This window comes from Scatophagus argus, chromosome 19 (genome assembly GCF_020382885.2).
Source record: "Scatophagus argus isolate fScaArg1 chromosome 19, fScaArg1.pri, whole genome shotgun sequence".
NCBI classification, from domain to species: Eukaryota; Metazoa; Chordata; class Actinopteri; family Scatophagidae; genus Scatophagus; species Scatophagus argus.
The window spans coordinates 10,860,156-10,885,127 of record NC_058511.1 but is presented as its reverse complement, the minus strand read 5'-3'; the positions used below and the strand labels follow the sequence as shown (position 1 = coordinate 10,885,127).

Here is a 24,972-nt window from a genome sequence, read left to right as displayed (position 1 = left end):
GAACACTGAGACATATCTTTGTGTCCTAATTTAAAATGTCTGACCATACAGTGGCTTCATTAAGTGCTCAGGAAAAGGACAAGGACAAAAGGACCGTTTCCATATTTCAACCCCTATGAATGACCTCACTGTTTATGATCTACTGCATATTAAATTTTAAAGGGATTGCTCATTAGAAATATAATAAATGTTTACTTTAGCTTTAGGCCAGTGAATGGGACTATTTGCATTTTGACTTACTTACTCTTACTACGCGGAAGAACAAGATGAATTTTACCATATGGCCTACATTCATATTTCATTTCATGTTTATGTTATTTAACTGCAGAGTTCATGTTCAAAATCGCTGGAAAGCACAGAGTACTTTATTCGATTGGTAAAGAAGAATTTTGAAATCTAGTATCCTATGTAAATCCGAAGTCAAATTTCACAGGGAAGGTTTTGTTTCCGGTCGGTGTGTTTTTGTGAACGTACCACTCTCGCCCGACATCAAATTGAACGAAAATATAAACAGGTATGATGAATCGTTTTAGCATCAATGAAACTCGTAAGTTTTGTTTCTGTACATTTAAAGTAGGTATGATGTTAACATTTCGACGATAATGTAAAAGCGACGGACGGTTTGTACGGTCTGTCACGATTAGCGAGCAAGCTAACGTCAGTCACTTCACTTCCTGGATAAAGCCAACTTAAGCTAAATTAGCTCACAGATTGTTGCAGCATTTACTAGTTTGACGTTAACTGGCATCGACTTGCACAGTTTCTTTTGAGAAGCAATACAGCAGTTTGCAGCCTTAGCAGTGGTGATAATAGCTAATCACTTGCGTTGTCCATATGCTTTGACTCCCCCACCACCCCATTCCTGATTTCTTTCCCCTGTATCTTGGCTGTTTTCTGTCTTTTCTTCACGTCAGGTCATGGAGTTTGCAGAGTTGATAAAGACACCCAGAGTGGATGGGGCTGTCTTACACCGGCCTTTCATGCCCACTGTGGAGGGGACCTTGTGTTTGACAGGCCATCACCTGATTCTCTCCTCCAGACAAGACAACACAGAGGAGCTGTGGCTGCTACACTCAAACATTGACTCTATAGAGAAGAGGTGAGCGCATCTTATGAACTGTGTGGGGAAATTAAACCTTATTCTTAACCATTTCTCACTATATAAAAGTAAAGGTGGATCAGACGGACATATTTTTGCTGTAATCATGACTGAGGTCTCAGACTGTTTCACACAGGGACGTTCTCGATGCGAGGCAACAGTGCTGCTATTGTCTTTGTGTCTTTCCCCTGACTGTCGTTCTGCCTGGTGTGCTTTATAGTTGGAATAAAATCTTCAACTTCTCTTTAAGGTTTGCGGGATCTGTGGGAAGTATCATAGTCAAATGCAAAGACCTGAGAGTGATCCAACTCGACATCCCTGGCATGGAGGAGTGTCTCAACATTGCCAGCTCTATTGAGGTAAAAAATTGTTGTCCAAAATAAATTTCAAGCCAACACACATAACTTTTAACTACAAAATGATGATTTGTATCATCGGAAAGGTTGTCCTGTGTCAAATTGCAAGTTATTAAGCAGTCCACATTGTTTATTCCTCTCTAGGCTCTGTCCACACTTGATTCAGTCTCCCTGATGTACCCTTTCTTCTACCGGCCTATGTTTGAAGTCATAGAAGATGGCTGGAATTCATTTCTTCCAGAGGACGCCTTTAAAGATTTGGAGTCCATGGTATAGACATGATTACTGAAAAAAACGCCCTCTGCCCTCTGTTGCACATGCTGCACACCCCTCTTTTAAACTGTCACCATTCCTTTTATCAGACAGATGAGTGGAGACTGAGTGAAGTGAACAAGGACTTCAGTGCGTGTCACTCATACCCCCCTCTAGTGGCGGTGCCCAAAGATGTTGATGATGACACACTGAGGAAAGTAGCTACCTTTCGTCACGGTGGTCGTTTTCCAGTACTTAGCTACTACCACAAGAAGAATGGCATGGTGAATACCTCAGAAATGCATTTCAAACTGAATTTGTGTAAGGGGTGATGGTATCATTGTATAACTTTTGCCTGTGGATGTGGTTCAGTTTTATTTGTTGGGAATGTTTATTTTAAGCACCTCCACTTTCAGGTGATGATGCGAGCAGGGCAGCCTCTGACAGGCACCAACGGGCGACGGTGTAAGGAAGACGAAAAGCTAATCAATGCCACCCTGCGGCCTGGCAAGCGTGGCTACATCATTGACACGCGTACTATCAGTGTTGCCCAGCAGGCTAAAGCTCGAGGCGGGGGATTTGAGTCTGAGGCTAACTACCCCCAGTGGAGGAGGATCCACAAGGCAATTGAAAGGTGAGTGGTCACCGAGGGTTTCAGTGGCTCCATAACGTTATGTAGCTCATCTTTGTGCTGAGTTCTACCAGATACTGTGTTCTTGTCATGGTTTTTGGCACTATTAGAAATGGATCACAGAATACCAGCTGAACATCCTATGGACTGACAAATCACATTTTAAACCTATTGAGTTTAAGCGCTGTGTAGGCTGCAGAGGACTCGAAGAAAAACAAGTTCATTTGCGGACGGTTTCAGTAATGATCTCAGGTCGCTTTTTTGGATAGATTCAAAACTGAAGCGACTTTTGAGGAAAAATGCTTTCAGCAGTAGCTATTCTTCTTTTGGTGCCAAAACTATCTTCAAATGTAAATAATATACTTGGTGTCTCAATTACACAGTTTTAATATACGTTCAAATAGTAATTATTGAAACAACAGCAACGAAACAAGAATATAACATGTGATTTCCAAACTGTGGAACAATAGTGTAGTGTATATTGAGTGCATGTGTATGAACTATTCAGACATTTCTTTCTGTTGTGACAAATCTGCCACTTCCAGGTCTAACGTCCTCCAGGAGAGCCTCATAAAGCTGGTGGAGGCATGTAACGACCAGTCGCACAATATGGACCGCTGGCTAAGCAAGTTAGAGGCTTCCAGCTGGCAGACTCATGTCAAGGAGATCCTCACCACTGCCTGCCTGGCAGCCCAGTGTATCGACAGGTCAGGGAATAAAGTTGGCTTGTTACAATAATCCTACTTTCAGTATATTGCTTGGTTTTAGTTTTAGTTTCAAATTGGACAGTAGAGTAGGCGACACTCTGACAAACTGTAACCACGTGTGTTTTGTTAGGGAGGGGGCGTCAGTGCTTGTTCATGGTACAGAGGGGACAGACTCCACCCTGCAGGTGACCTCTTTGGCTCAGATCATCCTTGATCCAGCCTGTAGGACCATCAGAGGCTTCCAGGGTCTGGTGGAGCGAGAATGGCTGCAGGTAACCTCACAAGATTTTTGAAGTGCAGCCCAAATCCTTTTCACCTTTTTGATAAAATGAACGAGGGGTTACAAGGAATTTCTTTAAACTACACTTACTTACAACATGTACTACACTGTTTTTTATCTACAGTTTCACATTCAAAGCACAAATTAAGTTACTGATGCATCAGTTGATGTTCATAATGGGTTTCATACAGGTATAGTAATCAGGTCCAGTAAACATTTTAATATCAGGATGGTTCGTTATATTTCCCCTCATGGCCCCTCTCATTTCTTCTTGGCATTTTCCATCCCAGGCAGGTCACCCTTTCCAGCAGCGCTGCGCCCAGTCAGCCTATTCTAACAGCAAGCTTCGCCATGAGGCCCCTGTCTTCCTGCTGTTCCTGGACTGTGTGTGGCAGATCCTTCGCCAGTTTCCGTGCTCCTTTGAATTCAGCGAGAGCTTCCTGGTGCTGCTCTTCGAACACGCTTATGCTTCTCAGTTTGGCACCTTCTTGGGCAATAGCACTGCTGAGAGGTAAATATGTTGAGGTTGCCGTACCAGCTTTGTCAGACATACGCTTTGGATTGAATGTCACGTACACCTGTATAATCGAATGTTATCAAATGCAACATCTATACAATTTCATTTCATTTCATTTCAAATTACAGTATAAAGAAGATTGGTGGGGTAATGCCCAAATTAATGTCAGTAGTTTTTTTTTTCACATTATTGAGCTCCTGGCCACTAACTAGCTAATTAGTTTTACTAAAACTGATGTGCACTTAGGTGATTTTCCCAAAGTCAGTTCTCAAGTTTTTACTGAGGGAAAGGATAATGTTTTCACCGACATCAGTGACAACATCCAGAGGTTGTTTTGCATGTTACAATCCCACTTTGACTTCGACTGTTCTGATTGGTTAACCTAACTTCCACTGACACTTCATACAGAGCCAAACTGTCTCTGCCAGCGAAGACTGTGTCACTTTGGTCATGGGTGAATCGACCCCAAGAATTGGAACGTCTGACCAACCCGCTCTACGAGGCCAACGGTCTTGTGATCTGGCCCTCTGTGGCCCCTCAGAGTCTGCTGCTGTGGGAAGGTAAGAAACAATAAAAAGACGTGCAGTGGCTGAGATTATATGCAGCTGAAAACCTAACGGAGGGAAGGTAATGTTATTCCCTTAAATCTGCAACACCCAGCAATAAACAACTGTCTCTCAGCACTCACCACATGTAGGTGTTATACTGTTAGAAATACATTGCCGTAAAACAAGCAAATGGATTGGACTGAAAATGTTGAATCCTGGACACAGTTATAATCAATAGATAACTAATAGGTAATTGATTAGCAGGCCGAGAAGTGAAAATACTTGCAAAGGTTTGAAGCAAAAACTAGAAACAACAGGTGAACACAGTGAACTTAAATAGGTTGGGGACAACCTAAGTAGAGCTTTGGCTTGAACAGATAACAGAGGAAGGTTATTAAGGGTACCATGCTCATTATAAATCTATTGCCTAAAGCCCTTGTACATTACATGGTCTAAATGGAATTTCCAGGTTGCACACTTTGGATGGGATTTGGATGCTTCTTTATATGCTTTTAATATATAAAGTATAACAACATATATGTACATGTAATATATACTACATATAGTTTAAAACCTGTGCCAAAGCAGACAGGGAGTGGTCTACACCTCCAGAAGTCACCAGAAGGGGGCGCCATTGATTTCATCATTATTGATAAGCTGAGTGACCCTGCAAGCCACTAATAAATTCTGTGACAACATCTTTAGTCCCCATTTACTTTAATGTACATAAATGAATGTAAACATTCAGTAAGGAATAAACAATAAAAATACTGTTTACTACTACTATGTTAGTAGCAAACAGTGCTGTAATAATAATAACTATTAAAAATGTATTCTTACTCAATAATATTGAAAGTACAAACACGACAGGCTATAAATAATAGTGGGCTTATGAAAAAGTGTGATATTAAAACCTCTCTCTGATAACCGACCTTATGCACCATGCGATATGAAGAGGTCAGACTCTGCATATCACTCTTTAGCTCATATGACATTTTCTCCCTTTGCCTTTCAGTGCTTTTACATTTTCAGCATTTCTCACATTGTTTCTGAGGCATCTTGGTGATTTGTCTGGCTTACATGTTCTTCTAATTATAGGTTGCACAGAAGGTACCCTCAAAGACCTCAGTGCAAGTCACAGTTTACTATTACAACCTCGATTCCAAAAACAAAAATAAACAACAACAACAAAAAGCTAGCATGCTGTATAAAACATATGTAAGATATAATGTTATAGCAATATTTGTAAGGTTTTACCTCAAACACTTGACCGAATGATTTAAAAAAATGCCACCTGTTTGGAACATTGCACAGGTAAATAGTTTGACTGGTATCAGGTGATAGTATGAGGGGTGGGTATGAAAGGAGCATTTTCGGAAGGCTCAGTCATTGACAAGCAAGTGAGCTTGACCACTTTGTGAAACATTTTATTTCCTGATTTTATTTATTCTTTATTCAGTGTCAACTTTTTTGTAACTTGGGTTGTACTGTCAGTCATATGCTCACTAATCGTTCTTCAGTGCATTTTCATAATGAACTGAACTTTTTGCTTTAAAAATGTTTACAGCTGTCTGATATATTTTTATGATTAATTTAGCGCTTCATATTATGCCATAAAATTTCTGAATGAACTGACAACTGATGTCACAATGTTACAGATACGGCATTGAAGTTCATTCCATCAGTCACACAGCTCTGTGTTATTATGAAATGAGCTAAGTTTCAAAACACCAAATGGACAGTGATTCAGTGATGGTTTCATGTTGGTTAAGAAAGACTGTGTGGGTGAAGTGAATGCAAACTGCTGTTTGAATTCCCAGCAACCTCTGATTAACACGGTGACTGACCTGTTTCCTTCTACACAGAGCTGCTCTCTGCAGTTTTCAGACTGTTTTCATGTCATGCATGATCATTGTAAATCAAGGATTATGTGGAATTAATTATTAAATAACCCCTGTTGGTAATACATTTTCCTACATTTCGTACATTCTGGGGATTTGAGGTGACTTCTTTTAATATAAAGAACATATTAACTAAGACCGAGTGAGTTGCTGTACAATTCATATATTTTAAGCATGTGGTACGCCTTTACCCTTCATAAACCCATTGAGATAAAAAATATTTTGCCTTTCTCAGAAATTGAAGAGTGGGGTTGATTCCTGTAACTGTGAGTTTAGGGACCCAAAAATATCCAGGGGACTCAGCTTGAACTTCCTGATTTTTGCAATAGCTCATAGCTCACTCCATTTACGAACATCTGAGACAGATGAGAGGTTAGTGAGTTCAGGTGCCCCACCCCCTTCTGCCCAAAGACTCAGAGCCACACCCTTTTTCTTTATGAACTGGAATGAATGAGAACTGTATGCCATGATGCGCACTCCAACTCTAAAGACACCATAATAGTCCATAATTGTATGTTTTGCTCCTACTAACCTGGAATTTAAAAGTAAAGAACACTGTAGTCCATCATTTCTGATTTAGAGACACAACAGGACTTTTTTTTTTCATTTTCAAGTGCAATAAAACTCATCTTCTCAAATGTAAACGAATAACATGACAAAGTGGCTGAAAGCTGAATTAATGAGCGAGTTTTGCACATTGGTTTGTACAGTAAATCAGTGTTAGTGTCGTCGTGACAAATCACTTCCTTATTCTGTGGTACGTTACAGTCTTGCATCACATCTCTGTGATCACACTTTTCTTTTAAGTATATCAATCCTACAAGTTCCTCTGTCAAAGTCACCCACCATCATAGAGGTAGTGGAGGAAACGTGGTTTGGTTTCAAAGCTCTGTTTTTTAACACTGTTAGGTTTCTAATGACATTACATTCAGCCTCAAGAACTTTTGTTTATTACTCCTCTCAAGATGTTGATCTTTCTTATCTCATTTTTAGTCATTTTTTCCCCCCATCATTTTTGCTTTTATTGGATAAGGGGGTAACATGTGACAAAGCTCCCCAGCCAGAATCCAAAATAACAATTATCACAGAATTAGCTTCTTTTTTTTAAGTTGCATATGTTTAGTATTAAAAAAGTTCCATATCTTTTTATGTTTGTGATCATTAACAACAGCTTTACTGTCAGGATGTCATGGGTGCAGTCTTGTTAGCATACCAAATTTGTTGCAGATGTTTTTGGTTCCCAGTGACTTTTCCTCTTGTGCCACCATGATAGAAATTTGGTTCAGTCATTCATGTTCAGGTTGAATTCTGATATCTTTGGTGATCCCATATTGTTTTTGATCAAATACCCACAGAACTGCTAACATTCACATCAGCCTCTACTGTACTTTGTGCTTGCTGCTGGTTGGCAAATGTTAGGACACTAACATGCTAAACTATGTTGATGAGTGTGGTAAATTTTATACCTAATACCAAGCACACAAGCATGTTAATATTGTGATTATGTTCATTTAAGCATGCTAAAGTTAGCATTTAGGTCAAAGTACTGATGTGCCTAAGCCTCACAGAGCCTGTAGCAGGGCTACAGATTAGTCTAGTTAGTGAATAATAGTAACAAGAGGGGACATTTCCTCATCCTCTCCTCTTTTTCTATTACAGGAGTGTTCCTTCGCTGGAACCGCTCCTCCAAGTGTCTGGATGAGGCCTACGAGGAAATGGTTCACATAATTGAATACAACAAAGAGCTTCAGAACAAAGTAAACAGCCTGCGCAGGCAGCTGGCGCAGCTGGAAACTGAAGATCCTCTGCTGCAGACACCATAGAGAGAGAGAGAGATGAAGAAGGAGGTAGAAAATATACAAATGTGACAAAATACATAAACAGATCAGTGTCAGCCCAGGTTTGGGCTTCCATTAGGTTTAATTATTTTCAGATGTTTCAGAAAATATAATTTTGGGTTTCCTGCAAAGAAAAAAAACTAAATGCAAACTTCCTTTGATTTTACACTCATGGACTGAAAGAGTGCCATGACACCCTACATGCGTAAAGAAAGACATTTCAGCAAATTTTACCGTGTTGGGTTGGTTAAACTAAGCAGAGGTGAGATGGAAAGACTCAGAAAAAACAACAAAAGGAAAAAAAGAAGAATCACAGCCAGTTATTACTGCTGCTGCTAATAAAATTCAAACACTTATACTCTAGTCGTTAACATAAAATAAAAACAGTAATAATATCAGCATTGATTGGCAACTATTTGGACAACAGATTACTCGTTTAAGTCATTTTTTTTTTTAATATTCACTGGTTCCATTTGGTGATTGATGATTTGGCTTGTCAGCCGGCTTCACATTTGCAAAGTCTCATGGAACCCCTGCACCTCACACCACGTATGTAAATGACTGTCAGACTCACTCGCTGAATTTCTAGATTTCTGTGATTTTTTGGGCATTGATCTTGGATTGATCAGGATGAAATACTGGTCCACATTTGCACCAAACATCCTGCTGAATGTATGCACCACTGAAGAGCTGCAGAGTAACTATGGCAACATATAGGGTGCTGTAAGGCAGCATGTGAATTTGCTGCACGTTGAGATGACATTATGAGCGTAGGTGGGGTCAGTAGCTACTGTACTGTACGATGAGAGGGATCTGACCGAAATATCCGGATTCTATATTTTTGAGATCATTCCTTGACATTTAATTAAGAAGCATTGCAGAACGTATCGACAAAGACTTCTTCAACACAGCCTTGTAAAATGTTTACGTCCATCAGCTTGCCTCATTATGTTTGCTCAATATTTAGTGAAGTAGTCAGATATTTTTGAGTATATGATGCAGATTAATGATGGTACTTGGGGTCTTGTTGCCACACTAACGGAGACCAAGTTGGTCATATGATTACACATGGAGGCCGGTCAGCTTAAAAACCACAAATATTGTATTTATGTGAGATTGCTGCTTTAAAGACCAATTTATATTTTGGTGATTAAAGCTATACATGGATCATTGTGTTTGAGTACATTATAATACAAAATGCATTTTAGCTGTTTTGAAATTTAAGGTCACTTTTTGTGAAAAACAAATACAGCGTCAGAAACGTGCTGCTTTAATTCTGTTTGACATAATCAACCTCATTTGTTGTTAGCACTCACCAGCTGTTGCCATGTCAGACAATAGAAGTCTTAATATTATAAATCTTAATCACGTAAAAACATGCCAATACATGCAACTGATGTAAACTCAAACTAGTTGACCTACTGCACATGACACAGACAATGCGTCCTGGGAACAGTCTCACCAGCCCAGAGCTCACCATAGGAGGAAAGCCGCATGAAAACATTGTTGGCATTTCGCCTCAACCTTTAATTGCACTTGGCATTGAAGAGGTAGCTAAACACGTTTAAAACAACTCCGCCTAAACTCTCCTTTGCTCATGTTTCATGAGCTCATCTTTCAGGCAGCACCGTATTTTGTTTTGTATTTCTTTATACGGTTAATCCTTTTTGCTTCAAGCTGACATAATCACACTAAACTGAACTGATTCCAGCCACTACATTAAACTGCTTTATAAAGGGAAACAGCTGCACTATGTGTAGACACTTTTTTTTCCTTTTGCCAAAAAAGACACCTTACCTGTTGCTTTGTGTGTGCATGAATGGAACATTGAGCTAAATAAAGGTAATGGTGTGATTTCAATTTCCTGTGCTTGTATTATGCATAATATTATTCCTAAATGATGGTTGTCAAAGTCAACAGAACTCTGCAAGATTATCAGCTCTGTGGACAAATTCAGCTTTCGTTTGTTGTTGTACTTAATAGCTTTGTGCAATGCCTTATTGAAAAATCTGAAGTCAAAATAAACTTTTCAGGTCTTTTGTCACTGCTGATCAGATGTCTGTAAAATGATGTTTTTGTTCAAAGTTTTTTTTTTTTAAGTTTTCAAGCCATTAAAAAATCACAGCACAAAAGATGTTTGATTTTGTGATTATTCAGTGGGTTTTTGGTGTTACACAAGAACAGCTTTCTCTAGAACCAGTGTTTGGTTTGTCCGTTCTGGGTTACTGTAGAAACGTGGCTGCTCACTGTGATAGAGTCAGTGGAAGAAGACCCGCTCCCTCTGTAACTATAAAAGGCTTATTTGTTAGCATTAACATATGTTGACGCATTCAGCAGCTGGTGAGGATAAAATATCCACCATATTTCGGTTAGAATACAAGAGTGACCTTGTATTCTGAGAGGTGGTCTTTGCCTAAGGTAGAAGTCAGCTTTAGAAAAACTAACACATTTATTTTTCAACATAGTCCCCTCATATATACGCACTTATAACACAGTATTTGTGGGGCATACGGATCATTCATTGCTTCATTGTAGCAGTCTTGGATCTCCGGAAAGTAGTCCACGGCAGCAATAATGTCAATCCTGTCAAAATCGCAAACTCTGAGCTCCTTCTTCATCTTGGAAAAGAGGTAGTAGTCTGAGGCTGCCAAATCTGGCCGGTGTTAGACGAGTTCAAATCCACATTCCTGGATGGCAGCCACCACCATGTGAACTCCTTGTCACCCTCCTACGCCTGATCTTGATTTCCTCCCATAGCTGTCTCAACAGAGCAGTGTGGTAGGCCATAGTAGGTTATGATCTTGCCTGCGGACCTCACTGATTTGGCTTTCTTACTAGGCAGAGACTCTAGTTGTTTTTCCCGTTCAGTAGTTCTTTTGTCTCTGGCTGAAGGTGGTGGACTCAAACGAGTTATTTGACAATCATGACATAGATCTTGTTAGTGGCCTTGGGTGGCCCTTGAGACCAAGATAGTGGATGGCTGCGTTGAGGCCGTTGTTGTAAATTTTCCCAGACGCTTCTGACTTGCGATTTTCAATTACCTGAAACAGAAACACCACAAAAATGACTTCAAACTTTCTCTTCATGTTGTCGTTTCCAATGCTCTGGGGCTCTGGTCTCATCAATCACTGCCCAGTGTCATACAAGCATGTTTCCACAATACAGGCAGGTGACACAGAATTAATTCTTCCCATATCCTCATGTGGCTTGTCCAAAGATGACTAAATAGCACCCACAAAATATGTTGCCGTCCCTGTGACGAAAAGCATCATCTGATGAGGTGACTGGGTAATAAATAGCCAGGACTCAGCTGCTTCATGGAGGCATGCAATGGTAGACAGTGTTTACAGTCCTTCTGTCCAGTCATCACTCTTCTTTCCATATTAATGTGCCCTGGCTTGATTTCATTGCTGAAAGTCTTGCTTTACCTAACACACACAGGTTGCCTTGACAGCCTTGTAGAACTGTGGACTACTGTGTGTGTGTGTGTCACTTCAGTTTCGGGAAAGCTGTCAATTTTCAGAAATGACGTCTTGTGTTATGGCGTAATCTACAGTAATAATGTAGTATTGAATTACATTATGCTTTTAATCCCCACTGAAGTCACGTAATTCACAGTCAGTGATTTCAAGGGGAAAACAAAGTCAGTGTTTCTTTGATAGTGCAGTCCACTGAAAAAAAAAAAAAAAAAGAATAAATAAACCCAAGCAGAACTGTGCTGTTCCACAGTTATCATGAGGACTTGGGTTATGTAAGTTCATCCACATGAGGTAAAATATGTCTGTGATGTTTGGAAAAGGACGCTATCTAATTGTTTTCCTCCAAGATGTCCAGGTTTTGTATTTGGCAAAAAAATGTGCCAGTTTACAGATTAACTTGTTTTGGAGCAAGTCATTTCCGTCCCAGTGATGACAGACGTGGGGGTGTGCACCCGTCCACCAGTCATGTTTCAGCACTGATCTGGTGCCCACCCTTTGCTCGCTCCACCTGGAGACATCGTCAACCTCTCTGGCCCTCCTCTATCTACCGCAAACAAACCTCAAAGTCAAACAGAGGTGGCACACATACTCACACCATACCTTTCATCTGATAAACATGAACTGATCCTATTATATTATTCATTTCAAATCAAAGAGGCCGAAGAGTTCCAGCACTTTGTAATAATGTCAGATCACAAACACCTGCAGTACAACCGCTCAAAAGTCTTTCAAACAAACGTATTTGCAAATCCTTAAAAGTGTCTGTTTACAAAGAAGATTCAAGATTTTCTGTTGCTATGCTTCATGTAGTCAGGCGACATTTGAACCTCTCACTGATTCAGAGAAATTGAATTGAGGACATATGAAAAATAAGTATTGATACTCATGTTCTTGTGACGGGAAGCCACAAGAACATAAGTATTGATACTCATGTTCTTGTGGCTTCCTGTCAAATTTCTACACAAACAACCTGGTGGAAAACCCAAGTGTGTATAGACTTACTTGTATTTCTTTTTGATATAAAAGTATATATACCACAGCTTATAGAGCTGCCTTTAATACAAACTGTTAGAGCTGAAAGTCAATCTACAAAGAGTTACTTCACAACAGTCTTTATAATTGATAAAAACTGTCTTTTTTTTTTAGCAAAAATGGGAAAGATTCTCCTCCTACTCCAGCTTGTCAAAGTGAATATTTGCTAATGTCCCTAGTCTTACTGAAGATATTTCAGCTTTGGACAGCTGCCCTGACAAAACAAGCGATTTCAATGGGTGCATTCTTGAATTTCCCTCGGGATCAATAAAGTATCTATCTGTCTATCTACATTTGGGCTCTGCGATAGTTAAATGCTCTTCATTGCAGTTTCCGTCTTTGTGTACCCTACACAACTGACATATATGTTTATATACAGTCAGTGACCTACACCACAAGCCTCCAGCACTCTTTAGCCTAAACACAGGACTCCGAGGACGTTGAGTTTAATTGGGTGCGTGGGGAGGACGCGTACTCGTGGCTTCAGATTTGACATGAGATTTGCAGTCATGCTGAGCGACGGGGCGCTGGATGTGAGTGACGCTCTGTGGGAGTGGTCTGTAAGGGAGGACCGCACCTCCGAGGCTCCACCAATCCGAGAGGAAAGCCGGCTTCCCCTCAAGCCAGATGGCCGCTGATATATAGCTTGAGGGCGCAGCTGATGCAACACTGGGAAGAGATAACACAGGCATCACGTCAGAGGGCTTGTAGGCTATCAGATCAGCTCACGGGAGGAAGCAGCATATTCTGGTAAAGCAAGTCCGGCAGGAGTTTTTGGTTACTTACAGTCCTGCAAATCAACCGGTGAGTGAAACCGCTCGTATGCTGTCAGTCCGCTCACACGTAGAAACTGTAATGGGTTTTAAACTAAATGAATCTAATCTCTCAGGAGCCGATCAATTCTGTTTCGTCTGTCTGCCGCCGTCACGGGTTGTGTCTGTTTTAGTGATGTTTTAACCTGTGTTTCACCTTCTGTGCTCATGTGGGGCTGCTCCGTGGTCTTTTATTCTTAGCCGGTGTTAGATATCAGGTGATGTGCTGAGCTCAGGCCTTGTGCCCAGACAGCTTCACTCCGGCGCACCGGCCTGGTTTCATTTTTCTGAATGGCTGGCTGAGTCTCACAGACATTTGTTTTTTCACATTTTTAAATCTAAAATAGTTTGGTTGGTTTCGTCTCGATAATCAACGCAGCCACACAAACTGAAGCTCCCCGAACCTCCCATTGAAGTCTCAAATGTCTCTAATAATAAGTTAGAGACATTTTCATACAAGATCTACCATCAGATCCAAAAGGCGGAAAGACTCAGTGCAGCGTCCTTATTACACAATTGGCTTACTCGCAATGATGCGTACGTAAAACCCATGTTGACACAAGAGCGGACAGCACATGTTTCGGGGAAGGTAAAGAGTTAGGTCAGATGGAACAGGAGCGCACGCCTTTATTTTGCGCAAAATAATTTACAACTTTATGTTTTCCTGTTTCCTGTAAATTTGTGATCTCCCTCATAGCCATGAAAAGAAAAAGAAAGTTTCTTGTATTTTGTTTCATATATATATATATATTAACTCCAAATGAGAATACCTCCGTAAGATGTTTAAGACAAAAGTCTCCTGAGTCCTCAGACGTGACAAAAAAATTCCCGATCTTTAATTGCCCACTTGATTTTGGCACTGTTTTCGTCTGCTACTGTACGCCCTCTCTCCCTGATTGGCTCTCGTTGAAGGCAGGGCAGTATAAATACTCTAACGTTACTGTCTTCCTTCCTTTTTTGGGGAAGCTTGCGGAACTCTCGGTAAGTCCACTTCTAAAATGATGCATTGCGCAAAAGTCGAAGCGGCTCAGTGATGAGCAAATGAAGAAACGCGCAGACAGGCTGCTTTTGTCTTGATTGGATTAAACTTAACGTCTTTAAATGGTACATTACTTTTGAGGGCTGCTTTCAGTGTTCCGACTTCATGTCTCATCTATTGTGCAGTCGTTTGCGTTTCTAAAAAATGAAATGTATGTTGAAATGTATATCTAAAGAACCGTTACAGTTTTATAAAAGTGAGTGAAAAGCAGTTGATAAAATGTTTGGTATGGCTATGCGCTTGAGTGTTCCGTTGCGCCTCTTTGGAAACAATAGTTATTTGCATTTGACTGAAGCGTACGTGTCTTTCTTTCTCGCTCAGTTTCACATCTCGGGCGGGTTCATTGTCATTTTAATCCACCCTTGTTGCCAATTTCACCCTTCTGACGTAGATAAATCTGAAAGAGTTGTAATTGAAATCTCCCCAAGCACCAGGTTTGCCTTCTACTCGGCGCCTGAGGTCTGGAGAGGAGCCCAAATCTCTTGACACAGAGCTTCATACACTGGCCAAAAAAAATGCACTAAAAGAGGCCACCAGTTGATGGCAGTCAAATGTGTTGGTCTGCCTCAAATTAAACGTTCTGATCCTTCTGATTTTTACTAGAGACTGTTCATGTGCCTTAAAGAGAAAAAAAAACCTCTTGGCAAGCTGAATTTTGCCGATCCATATGGAATTTCACCCAAAAGCGTCAACTTTATGTTCTTTTCTCTACCAGATACCAGCATGCCTGTCATCAGAACCCTCAGCAAGGTGGCCAAGCAGGCCCTGCTCAGCACCCCGGGCTGCGGCTGCCAGCCCCTGATGGTGGCTGTGCGCAACATCAGCTTCTCCCCTCGGCAGGTGACATCTGACGCCTCCTTCCACTCTGTGTCCTTCTCAGAAACAGACCACCCTAAGGTGCTCATTACAGGTACGCAGCATCTGTTTTTTAATGTTAAATTTAGGAGAGCACATGCACTGTACTTAAGATGACTTGTGAGGATTTCTAACAAGTTTTGCATTGAAAGCAGGAAGGGTTGACGGTAGCGTAGGTGGCAAATACTGACCTTTTTCTTGTGGTACACACTCCTTCTTAGTTACTTCAGTTTCCATGGAAACCAGCACTGATGATTATTGGCTGCTGCTGATTTAATACATGCAGTGTTTTCTGACGCTGAGTGTTTCTGTCTTTTCACCACGTGATTCAGGTGGCCTGGGTCAGCTCGGGGTGGGGCTCGCCAAACTCTTGAGGTAAGATTTCAAATTCATCTGCTCACAAATCACAACTGGCAATGAGCCAGTGGTCAAGTGCATTGTGCCTGGTACATTTTGAAGTTGTGTGACATTGCTTTCCTATTTCACAGGAAAAGGTTTGGGAAGAACAACGTCATTCTGTCAGACATCAGGAAACCTCCAAGCAACGTTTTCCACAGCGGTAAGTCAGCTCATATACTGTGCTCTGTTAGCACTGAGTTACAGTGTCAAATTCATCAGATTCAGACACACAAGGCATCTTTATACAAAATTGAATTTTTAGACACTCCAGATTGAGTTGTGTTTGGTTTATATCACATTTTTCTGGATTTGTTCTGAATCACTTACAGTAAGTGAATTCAACCTCGAGGTAAAAAAGGAAAGGAAAATGTAATATCTCTTTAGTGTAGACGCAGTCTTTGTTTTGTAACTTTGGAGAGTACAAAGTTGGGTTTCTGTGGTTCCTTTTTCTAATATTAAATTAGTAATGCCATATTTTGGCAATAAAGGTTGTTAATGTGTTCCATATGTACCGTAACGTTCTTATTTTCTTTTTTTTTTCTTCCAAAAAGTCATTGATAAATTATCCCAAAGCAATGTGGGACCAATGGGGAGTTTGCTCTGCTGATGTCAATAATGAGCTGTCCAAAATGTAATGAACGTACCAGCTAATAGCTGCAAATAGCTGCACTTCATATTCATTCATCTCTATCACCGCTAGGCCCTTTCATCTACTCAGACATCCTGGACTACAAGAACCTGCGGGAAATTGTGGTGAACAACCGCATCACCTGGCTGGTTCACTACAGCGCCCTCCTTAGTGCTGTTGGCGAAGCTAATGTGGCCCTGGCTCGCTCTGTTAACATCACCGGTAAGCAGATTATTGACTTAATGGGTCTACAGATGAATCCTGACAGCAATAGTAATGTTCCTTTTTAAAATGTGGGTGAAGTGTGGTGTTCTCATGGTATGGATGTTTGTTTCTTAGGGCTTCACAACATCCTGGACATTGCAGCAGAGCACGGCTTGCGTCTGTTTGTTCCCAGCACCATTGGTGCCTTCGGCCCCACTTCCCCCCGGAACCCTACGCCAGATCTCTGTGTGCAGAGACCTCGCACCATCTACGGAGTCTCCAAAGTCCACGCTGAGCTGATGGGAGAGGTTAGACCTGACGTCTTTCTTTTGACCCCTTTCTTTTGATCTGATACGTTGGCAGTAGTTGATTGATTTTTTTTTTTTTTTCCCTTGACAGTACTACCACCACCGCTACGGCCTGGACTTCCGCTGTCTCCGCTACCCAGGAATCATCTCTGCTGACTCCATGCCCGGAGGCGGAACCACAGGTGAGACGGTTTAAGTATGCATAAGGTGTCAGTTTTAATGGATGTCTATTCCTGTAGATCTCCTGTCACGTCACAAGTTTGTTATGTAACTGACTTACTTGGGAGTGTTGTCATGACTTGTATTTTTAGGCCAACGAATGACTGGATTGTTTCAAACCAGTTTGTTTTTCATAACTGTAACATTGTTAAATATTTTTTTGTTTAAGAACTTCAGTGCTTTTCTTTTTGTAGCTGATCAGAATGGTTTGTTTCAAAATTTGCGCGTTCATAATGTTTTCAATTCTTTGTCTGTTCAGATTACGCTGTCCAGATTTTCCATGATGCAATCAAAACTGGCAAGTTTGAGTGCAACTTGAAACCCGACACACGACTGCCCATGATGTACATTGACGACTGTCTGCGTGCCACACTGGAGGTGATGGAGGCGCCAGCTGACTCACTGAGCATGAGGACCTACAACATCAACGCCATGAGCTTTACTCCCGAGGAACTGGCCCAGGAGCTTCAGAAGCAGATGCCCGAGCTGGAGGTCACGTATGATGTTGACCATGTACGACAGGCCATTGGTAAGCCACCCTTTGATTTATCTTCATATTCTATATTCCAGATTCTTTTGAGTTGGCTGTTTGAAAACCATTATTTGTTACATGTGACGTAAAAAAAAATGTAGTACAACACGAGCAGAGAAAAGTTAAGTGAAGTATGTCGGTTACAGAGGAGTATCTGTTTAAAAGTTGGCTAACATTAGTCACCATAAAGTACTGGCAGACCAGTCCGTTTAAAACCATAGCAGCAGAGCCCCACAGTGTATTCAGCTGAGCAAGTTTTATTTCTTATGAATTTTTCTGATCTCATGCAGACTTTCAAAATAAAATTAAACTTTATGTCTCGCATCTGTTTTGTTTTTGTTTTTTTTTCCTAGCTGACAGTTGGCCGATGAACTTTGACGACTCCAACGCGCGAAAGGACTGGGGCTGGAAGCACGATTACGATCTCCCAGAGCTCGTCCAGACAATGCTTAACTACTTTGGTGCAGATACGCGCATGGCTCGCGCAAACTGAGGGCGCACAACATCGGTTCGCGTATTCTTTGTACATAATGTAAAGAATGACCAAAGAGAATAGAGAAACGAGGCCTGTACATAGTCGTTCTCTCACTTCTCTGTAAAATCAGAAGGGCTCTGCTTGCCTGGTACAAGGCTTCTGTGTCTGCAGAATGTAAAGGGCACCGCAGGCTAGACAATCCTCCCCACGGGTGTCTACCTACCCCTGCTTTGTTCTCTTTGTCCTTGGAGATTTGGCGAGAAGCCGTCTATCGGTGGAAAGTTGTCAGTGGTATCAGAGTTAACAACGTGGCCTGTAAAAACTTATTTTGGATGGAAAAAGAGGATGACTTGCATGTGATGAATTGCGCAATATTTTTGCAATGTTTTCTTGGCAAAAATCCATTTAACAAACTGTTGCATTGTTTATTTGTAAGCTCTTCCACCTGTTTTTCTTTCGAAATCCAAGTCGCTCTGGGTTTTGTTTTCTGCTAAATTTTTGAGGATTGTCAATATTCAGGGTCTAAAGCTCCTGGGGTTTAAATCAGGTAGGTGTACAAATGACCTTTGATGGACTTTAGAAATTACCAGCAAGAAAATGCGCCTAAAAACCTGCAGGAGCAATTTCTGGTGCAGTGCATCTGTATTTCGAGCAATGCAGAGCAATGATTCTTCTGTTTATTCCAAGTAGTATTATTTATTCTGTCTGTTGGTGTTCAACATGTGGGCTTCACCAAGCAAAAGCAATTCTTAACATTCTAAGTGTTACTGTCTGCTTTTGTTTATTTTTTTTCATCAACTCTGGGGAATTATTTTGACGTAAAGGGAAATGTGACTCTGTATGCCACATTTACAATTAGCCACATTTGGTGGTTTCTGTATTTCAACATTTTGTAAGAAAAATGCTGGAATTGATTTCTATGTGAAAGTCTTAGCAGGTTCTCTCTCTGTTTCAGTCACAACAAGCTTTGACAATAAAGCCTTTTTCCACAAACCCCTTCCTGTTATTGTCACTCTTTCACAGCACAAAGAGGAAATTTAATATAATGAGTTCATCTTGACTCTATTACATAAATAACAGGTGGTGTAACCTCAGCTCTTACCCTTGGGGTGCTGGAGAACATAGTGTATCATGACGAACGTTTGAGAACATGGAAAGATCTGTCTTCTAAAAAAAAGTGATAAGTTAAAATTTGGATTTAAATTTAGGTTTAAAGCCATAGAAATGAGCCAGGCAGCCTTATTGGGCTGCAAAATATGCAAGCATTAGATGGATATCACTAAACACCATTACTGGCACTGTCTAACCCACATCAGATTAGCTGCATCAGCACATGCATTTAATGAGCTTCGTGGTGTTCTGTAGAGTTTTATGTGCACTGACATGCAGAAATAGTCTCAGAGAACAGAATCACCTCAAATTTGACCTATTGGAATCATCAATTTAAAAAAAAATCTTGCATCTCAAGAATTTCTGAACAGGTTGAAACTTGTATTGTCTAATGACAGATCTAAGAAAATATGAGGTATGTGTCTATATGCTGCTTCAGTGCCACGTGTGAAAACTTGGGTTTGTGCTGTTATCAGCTAACATGTGTCTATAATAAAGAAATTTCTGTGCGCTCCAACTAAAAGTGAAATCATCAGAAGGCCGAAGAAATGGGATGTGCACATGTGGAAATTTGAAAATACATTAAGCTTTTAGGATACCATTGAGCTTGCAAGGTGAAAGCTTCATTTTACAACACAGTGAGCACAGTTAGTCCTCTGTTTGTGAGCTGTACTCGTTGTTGTAGCCATTGTGCAGCCTTGTTTTACTCTGGTGTTAAATTACATAAATGACATGGATTTGCCATGACAAATAATCTGTTAATTTTGCTGTTATTGTTTCTGCATGACATGTAAAATAAAAGCTGATGACATGTTTTAATATGCAATATGGATGATCAGTGGGTATGATTAACAATATTTATACGCTACGCTAAGGCTGTGTTTGTATTTTTTGGGGCAGCCGTGGCCTAGAGGTTGGAGAAGCGGCTTGTGATCGCAGGCTCACCGGTTCGATTCCCCCAGCGGACAGGCAGGAAAAAGTTGGGTGTGGTGGAGTGATTAATGTGACAAATGCTCCACCCTTCCATTAGCCGACTGATGTGCCCTTGAGCAAGGCACTTAACCCCCAATTTGCTCCCTGGGCGCCTGATGCAGCCCACTGCTCCTGTGTGTTTCACTGCATGTAACTTGTTGGGTGTTGCATGTGTGTTCAACTAAGGATGGGTTAAATGCAGAAGACGAATTCAGTGTGTGTATGTAAAAATATATATACTGCTAATAAATCTGATTCTTCTAAGTGTGTGTCAAATATCTAAATGTATTTCTTCAACATAATTCAGTTAGGAGCAGTAGGGTTATCATTGCTACATAGCATATGTAGTGATGAGCCACAGGCTAGTCAGAAGGCACGAAAAACCAAGCCAGATGAGAAAAAGTGTCCTCCTCAGCACATCAATAAATGGACAACTGAAGCTGCTGTATTTTATTCACCTAATGGGATCATAAACTGTAACCCTGAGGACACTGACGTCGCCGCTACATGCTCGATAACCTTTATTCAATTTCCCTGCGTCAGTGATTGCAGCAGGTCTCAGTGACCTTGTTTGGCTTTGTTTTTGTCGCAGAGGAGAGCACAGAGGGGGAGATAGACTTCCTGAGTGCTGAGAGATTCATTTCATTCATTTAATTTCAGTGTTAAATAAGGTGAGGTGTTTTTCCCGTTTGGTTTCAATCATGAGCTCCCTGAGACTGAAGAGCATCCTACAAACACTTCTGAAGCTCTCGACACAAATTAGCACCTCTCCTCTTTGAATGTGTGTCAATAAGACTGCAGGGGCGCTCTCTAGGTTGCAAAGAAAAATTATGATTTTCTCGTTCCAGATCTCAACAAACAAGAATGAAAAAATTTGTGTGCAAGTCTGCAATTCCACCAAGCAGAAATGATTGCGAAATGTTCTCACATCCAGCTGAAGTTCTACAAATAACATTATCTTTGTTTTCCTAAGATTTGGCTGCTTGTATAGTAGGAAAAGACTAACAACTGTAACAAGTCTTGGAGATGGACTTACCCTTACTGTGCAACATGACAAAAGTGTGTGATCTTACGTTCTGTTAATTATAAAAGACGTTCACTTCACAAAGAAAGGACCACAGGACAGACAAAATGACACTGAAGGGGTATGCGAACAAAACAAGTAAACGCAAACTTAGGGGAACAGGTCATGCCAGTTGAGCTTACGTTCATGAAATATTTGTTGACAACATTGGTTCTGAATTTGCCAGTCATACCAAGAAACTTGCAGACCAGTTTCATGGATTGACACCCTTGCAAAGTAGAGAGGGCGCATTTGAGTTAGCAAATAAGAATAGCATTTCTATTCCTGAAAACTGGGCTGAGCAGAAGAGAGAAGGTTAGTTACTCAGTTACTCTTCAGATCACGTCGATGCAACGTCCTTTGCAAGAGCAACTGCCGTCAATAGACAAAATGTTGTTCAATTTACCCTGTCGCCATGCTTATCGTATCCCACCTCTGGGGAAAGATATGCCATAGAACTAATAGTTCTCACAAAAAACACAATGATTACACAACTGTTTTGATTTCCAAGAGATTTCCATTTTATTGAGTTCTCTGTAATGATAATTCAATCACTTAGATTTCTCTGTTCTGTCCTCCCCCATATGGAAAAGGGCTGTTTGTCTGTCTTCGCAGGGAACTTGGTAGCAATGTGGCATTGCAAATGAAAGTCAATATTTGCACCTGATTTGCAATGTTCCAAATATAACCGTTGATGCAGTTTTCCTGCTGTCGGGAACAGAGTGTCTTTATGCTGACATGTAGCCTGTTGTGGACTAAAAATTAAAGACAATCAGACAGTCAAAGACCATGCATGCTTGTAATCCTGTTTCAGGGGCAAAACACAAACTAATTTTGCTTATCATTTCAGTATGAGATTATGATTGAACATATATATGTCTCACAGGTTAAGTTTTCCATGAAGAGGCACTGGAGGGTTGTGGAGGACAGCGTTTTGAGAGAGAAACAACAAGCCATGTGACAAGGTGTTCACTTGTACCCTTTTTTTTCCTCTCTAGTAAAGGAAATCTTGAATCTTATGTAAGACGTCTCGCCGGGTGTGCACACGCACACACGGGTAGGCCTGCCTCCCTGCAGCCAATCAGACAGCTTCCCCAGTTGCCTGGGCTCCAGTGTTTTCTTCATCATCGTGTAATAAGATTCACACAGTGTGCAGCAGCTTAGCTTACATTGGGCAGAAAGTGAAAGACGAGACATAAAGAGGAGTGGCCGGAGGGGGAGCGACTGCTGGGCAGTGGGCCAAAAACGCCATAACACTCTGTGCCACAGCTGTTATTCCACATGGAAACCTGTTGCCATGGAAATAAAGCTTGAGACCCCACCACCACCCTCCTCTCAGCCTCTAACCTCAGGAGAAATGTCAGGGCCTACTGTACAGCACAGTCTTGTGGCGTCTCTATTTCACATTTGGGAAAATAGTAAGATAAATACGAGATAAGTGTTCATGTTTTTAATGTCTTCCCTTATCTCATTTGGGTTTTATTGTCCTTTTGTTTTCAGAATTTATGTGGTTTCATGCCACAAATATGACAATAAAGAACTGAACTGAGCTCTTGTTTTTGTTTAGGAAATGCTGTGGTATGAAAAAAAGCCATGAAATGCTGTGCTTTTGCACTGCTTCTGCACAGCATTTCATGGCTTTTTCACCCCTCCAGTAGTCCAGAGCAGCTGATGGTATGATGGTCAGAAAATCAATAATGACCTCAGGATTTTGGTCACTTTTACGAGCTGTAAGATTCAATGATCCCTGAGCTGTAAATTTTATATGACCTCTTTCACCTGATATGACCTTTACATTGCCAGTGCACAGTTTGAATGTGTGATCTGTGCTTACAAAAGCATTTTTAAAATAATTTCAATTTTATTTTTTTAACAGGACATGTCAATACTAGAAGATAAAAACATGAAGGATAACATGAGGTGCAGGGACACCACAGAGTATGATGGGCTCTATTGTCAGTTTCGTTGCAGGACAACCTGGTTGGGTCAGGTTGACAGTTTTCACTGTCAGTGATCCCCTCTCAGACTGTTACACAACCTCAACTTAATTCCACGCCTGGGGTGATGGCTTTAACTACAGATTTACAGTCAGATTAGGGCATTAGGGCACACAACTCAGCCTTAACCATTATAGAAACAAACTGATGTGTGACTCTGGAACAGCCGATGTGATGATCTTGTTTACTTTAATCCTATGAGTAAAGCTGTGAAACTGGGACAAGACACTGTGGCGTAGATAGATAGATAGATAGATAGATAGATAGATAGATAGATAGATAGATAGATAGATAGATAGATAGATAGATAGATAGACTGACCATAATTATTTGCAGAATTCAGTCAGTTATATAATCAGTGTATGCTGTTGGAAATGGATAATGGAAAAGCATAATTCCTCAGTTCCAAGGCAGACAGTCCAAACCAAAAAGCAAAGAAATTTGGTTGAAGATCTAAACAAATACGTTTAATTAAAATGTGGGGGAGGATGGATTAAACACGTTAGGGGCTCTTAAGTTGTGGTCATCATTTGATCTCTAAATAGACTGATTACATTTTGAAAAAAAAGGTAAGAGTTAACCTTTGGAAGTTCAAATGCAGAGTGGTGCATTGTGGTGCATATGCTGCTGTACAGAATAGCAACAAAGAGATAAAAGTCATAGCATCTTATAGGTGTGTGTTACTGATACTGTCAGTTACTAAGAGAGGAAATCTGACTGAACGCTGAAACACATGAATGTATTATTTATTTTGGTCACAGTTTTCCCTGTTATCTCATGCATAAAACTTACAAAATCAATCTTTAACTGTTTCTCACTCTTTAATCACCTTTTTAACGTTCATTTGATTTAAATTTTCACTTTATTTTTAAACTGCTGTGCAATAATTCACATGGAAAAAGAGAAAAAGAGTTTCCTCCATGACAAAAACTTGTGACTTTTCTTGGGCTCTTCTCCAAGCCAAACAATGCCTGAAGGTGGCTCAAGTCAACTGGTGTTGTTTATCTTGGACAAGATTTCAAAGAATCAAGCTACATCCATCTTCTGGAACTAGTTAACATGAATAAATGTTTGTTTTATTTCTTGATGTTCAACACACAAGAATTATGAACACTATGAACTCTAGCTTTATGTCAAAACAAAGTCTTCTGATAGGGCTGACAGATGTTCCCAAATAACATTTTTAACTCAACTCAAAGACACTCAAGCCCCAGCAGCCACACATAATATGGAGCCTGGAGTGTGTCATCGGAATGATATTCACAGCACTTAATTGTAATCACTGAAAAAACTGTGAACATGTTTTAACAACTCAATAGAAACCAAAGCACCCACCCAATGTCATCCCAGAAATGACTTACAAGTGACACAAGACAACTTAGTCATGCAGAGTCTAGTCTGTCCACATTTCAGCTACAGCTGCTTTGGTCATTAAAGCTGCTGCCTTCAAGTGCTGCTTGAAAGCTACTGTTTCAGACTGAAAGCATTTTTGTGAAGCAGCAAAAAAATTGGATGGATTTGATGAACTGGTTTTCAAAACTGTGGGTGAGACAAAGGGTGCTTGCACTTTTTTTTCCACCCCTTAATTTAGAGCAGCTTCCCAGCTCTCCGCACCATATTGGGAAGTTTATGATTATTTGTGGTTGTGCTTTTTCTGCCAGTACAGGAAGCAGCCTCATTCCCGTCTGTGATGAAATGTGATCTTCTGCTGCACAGGAT

The 24,972-nt window shown here is 40.7% G+C and overlaps 2 protein-coding genes across 4 annotated transcripts; both read left to right on the top strand.

The window, feature by feature from the left end:
• Nucleotides 1–382: 382 nt before the first annotated feature.
• mtmr9 (myotubularin related protein 9) lies at nt 383–10,261 on the top strand. Of its 2 annotated transcripts, none has more exons than XM_046373630.1 (11): nt 383–514; nt 915–1,099; nt 1,350–1,458; nt 1,600–1,725; nt 1,818–1,991; nt 2,124–2,341; nt 2,884–3,045; nt 3,176–3,317; nt 3,616–3,836; nt 4,251–4,402; nt 7,951–10,261. In XM_046373630.1, exons 2-11 carry the CDS (start codon nt 918–920, stop codon nt 8,112–8,114), a joined length of 1,650 nt encoding a protein of 549 aa, XP_046229586.1. In that variant the 5' UTR covers nt 383–514; nt 915–917; the 3' UTR covers nt 8,115–10,261. The 2 variants fall into 2 exon arrangements, with proteins under 2 accessions (XP_046229586.1, XP_046229587.1); XM_046373631.1 differs by lacking the exon at nt 383–514 and adding an exon at nt 548–803.
• Nucleotides 10,262–13,292: 3,031 nt separating this feature from the next.
• Nucleotides 13,293–19,104, top strand: tdh (L-threonine dehydrogenase). 2 transcript variants are annotated; one of them, XM_046373512.1, is made up of 9 exons: nt 13,293–13,444; nt 15,207–15,401; nt 15,679–15,721; nt 15,835–15,905; nt 16,446–16,595; nt 16,713–16,885; nt 16,977–17,067; nt 17,364–17,633; nt 17,990–19,104. In XM_046373512.1, exons 2-9 carry the CDS (start codon nt 15,215–15,217, stop codon nt 18,127–18,129), a joined length of 1,125 nt encoding a protein of 374 aa, XP_046229468.1. In that variant the 5' UTR covers nt 13,293–13,444; nt 15,207–15,214; the 3' UTR covers nt 18,130–19,104. The 2 variants fall into 2 exon arrangements, with proteins under 2 accessions (XP_046229468.1, XP_046229467.1); XM_046373511.1 differs by lacking the exon at nt 13,293–13,444 and adding an exon at nt 14,281–14,433.
• Nucleotides 19,105–24,972: the final 5,868 nt, after the last annotated feature.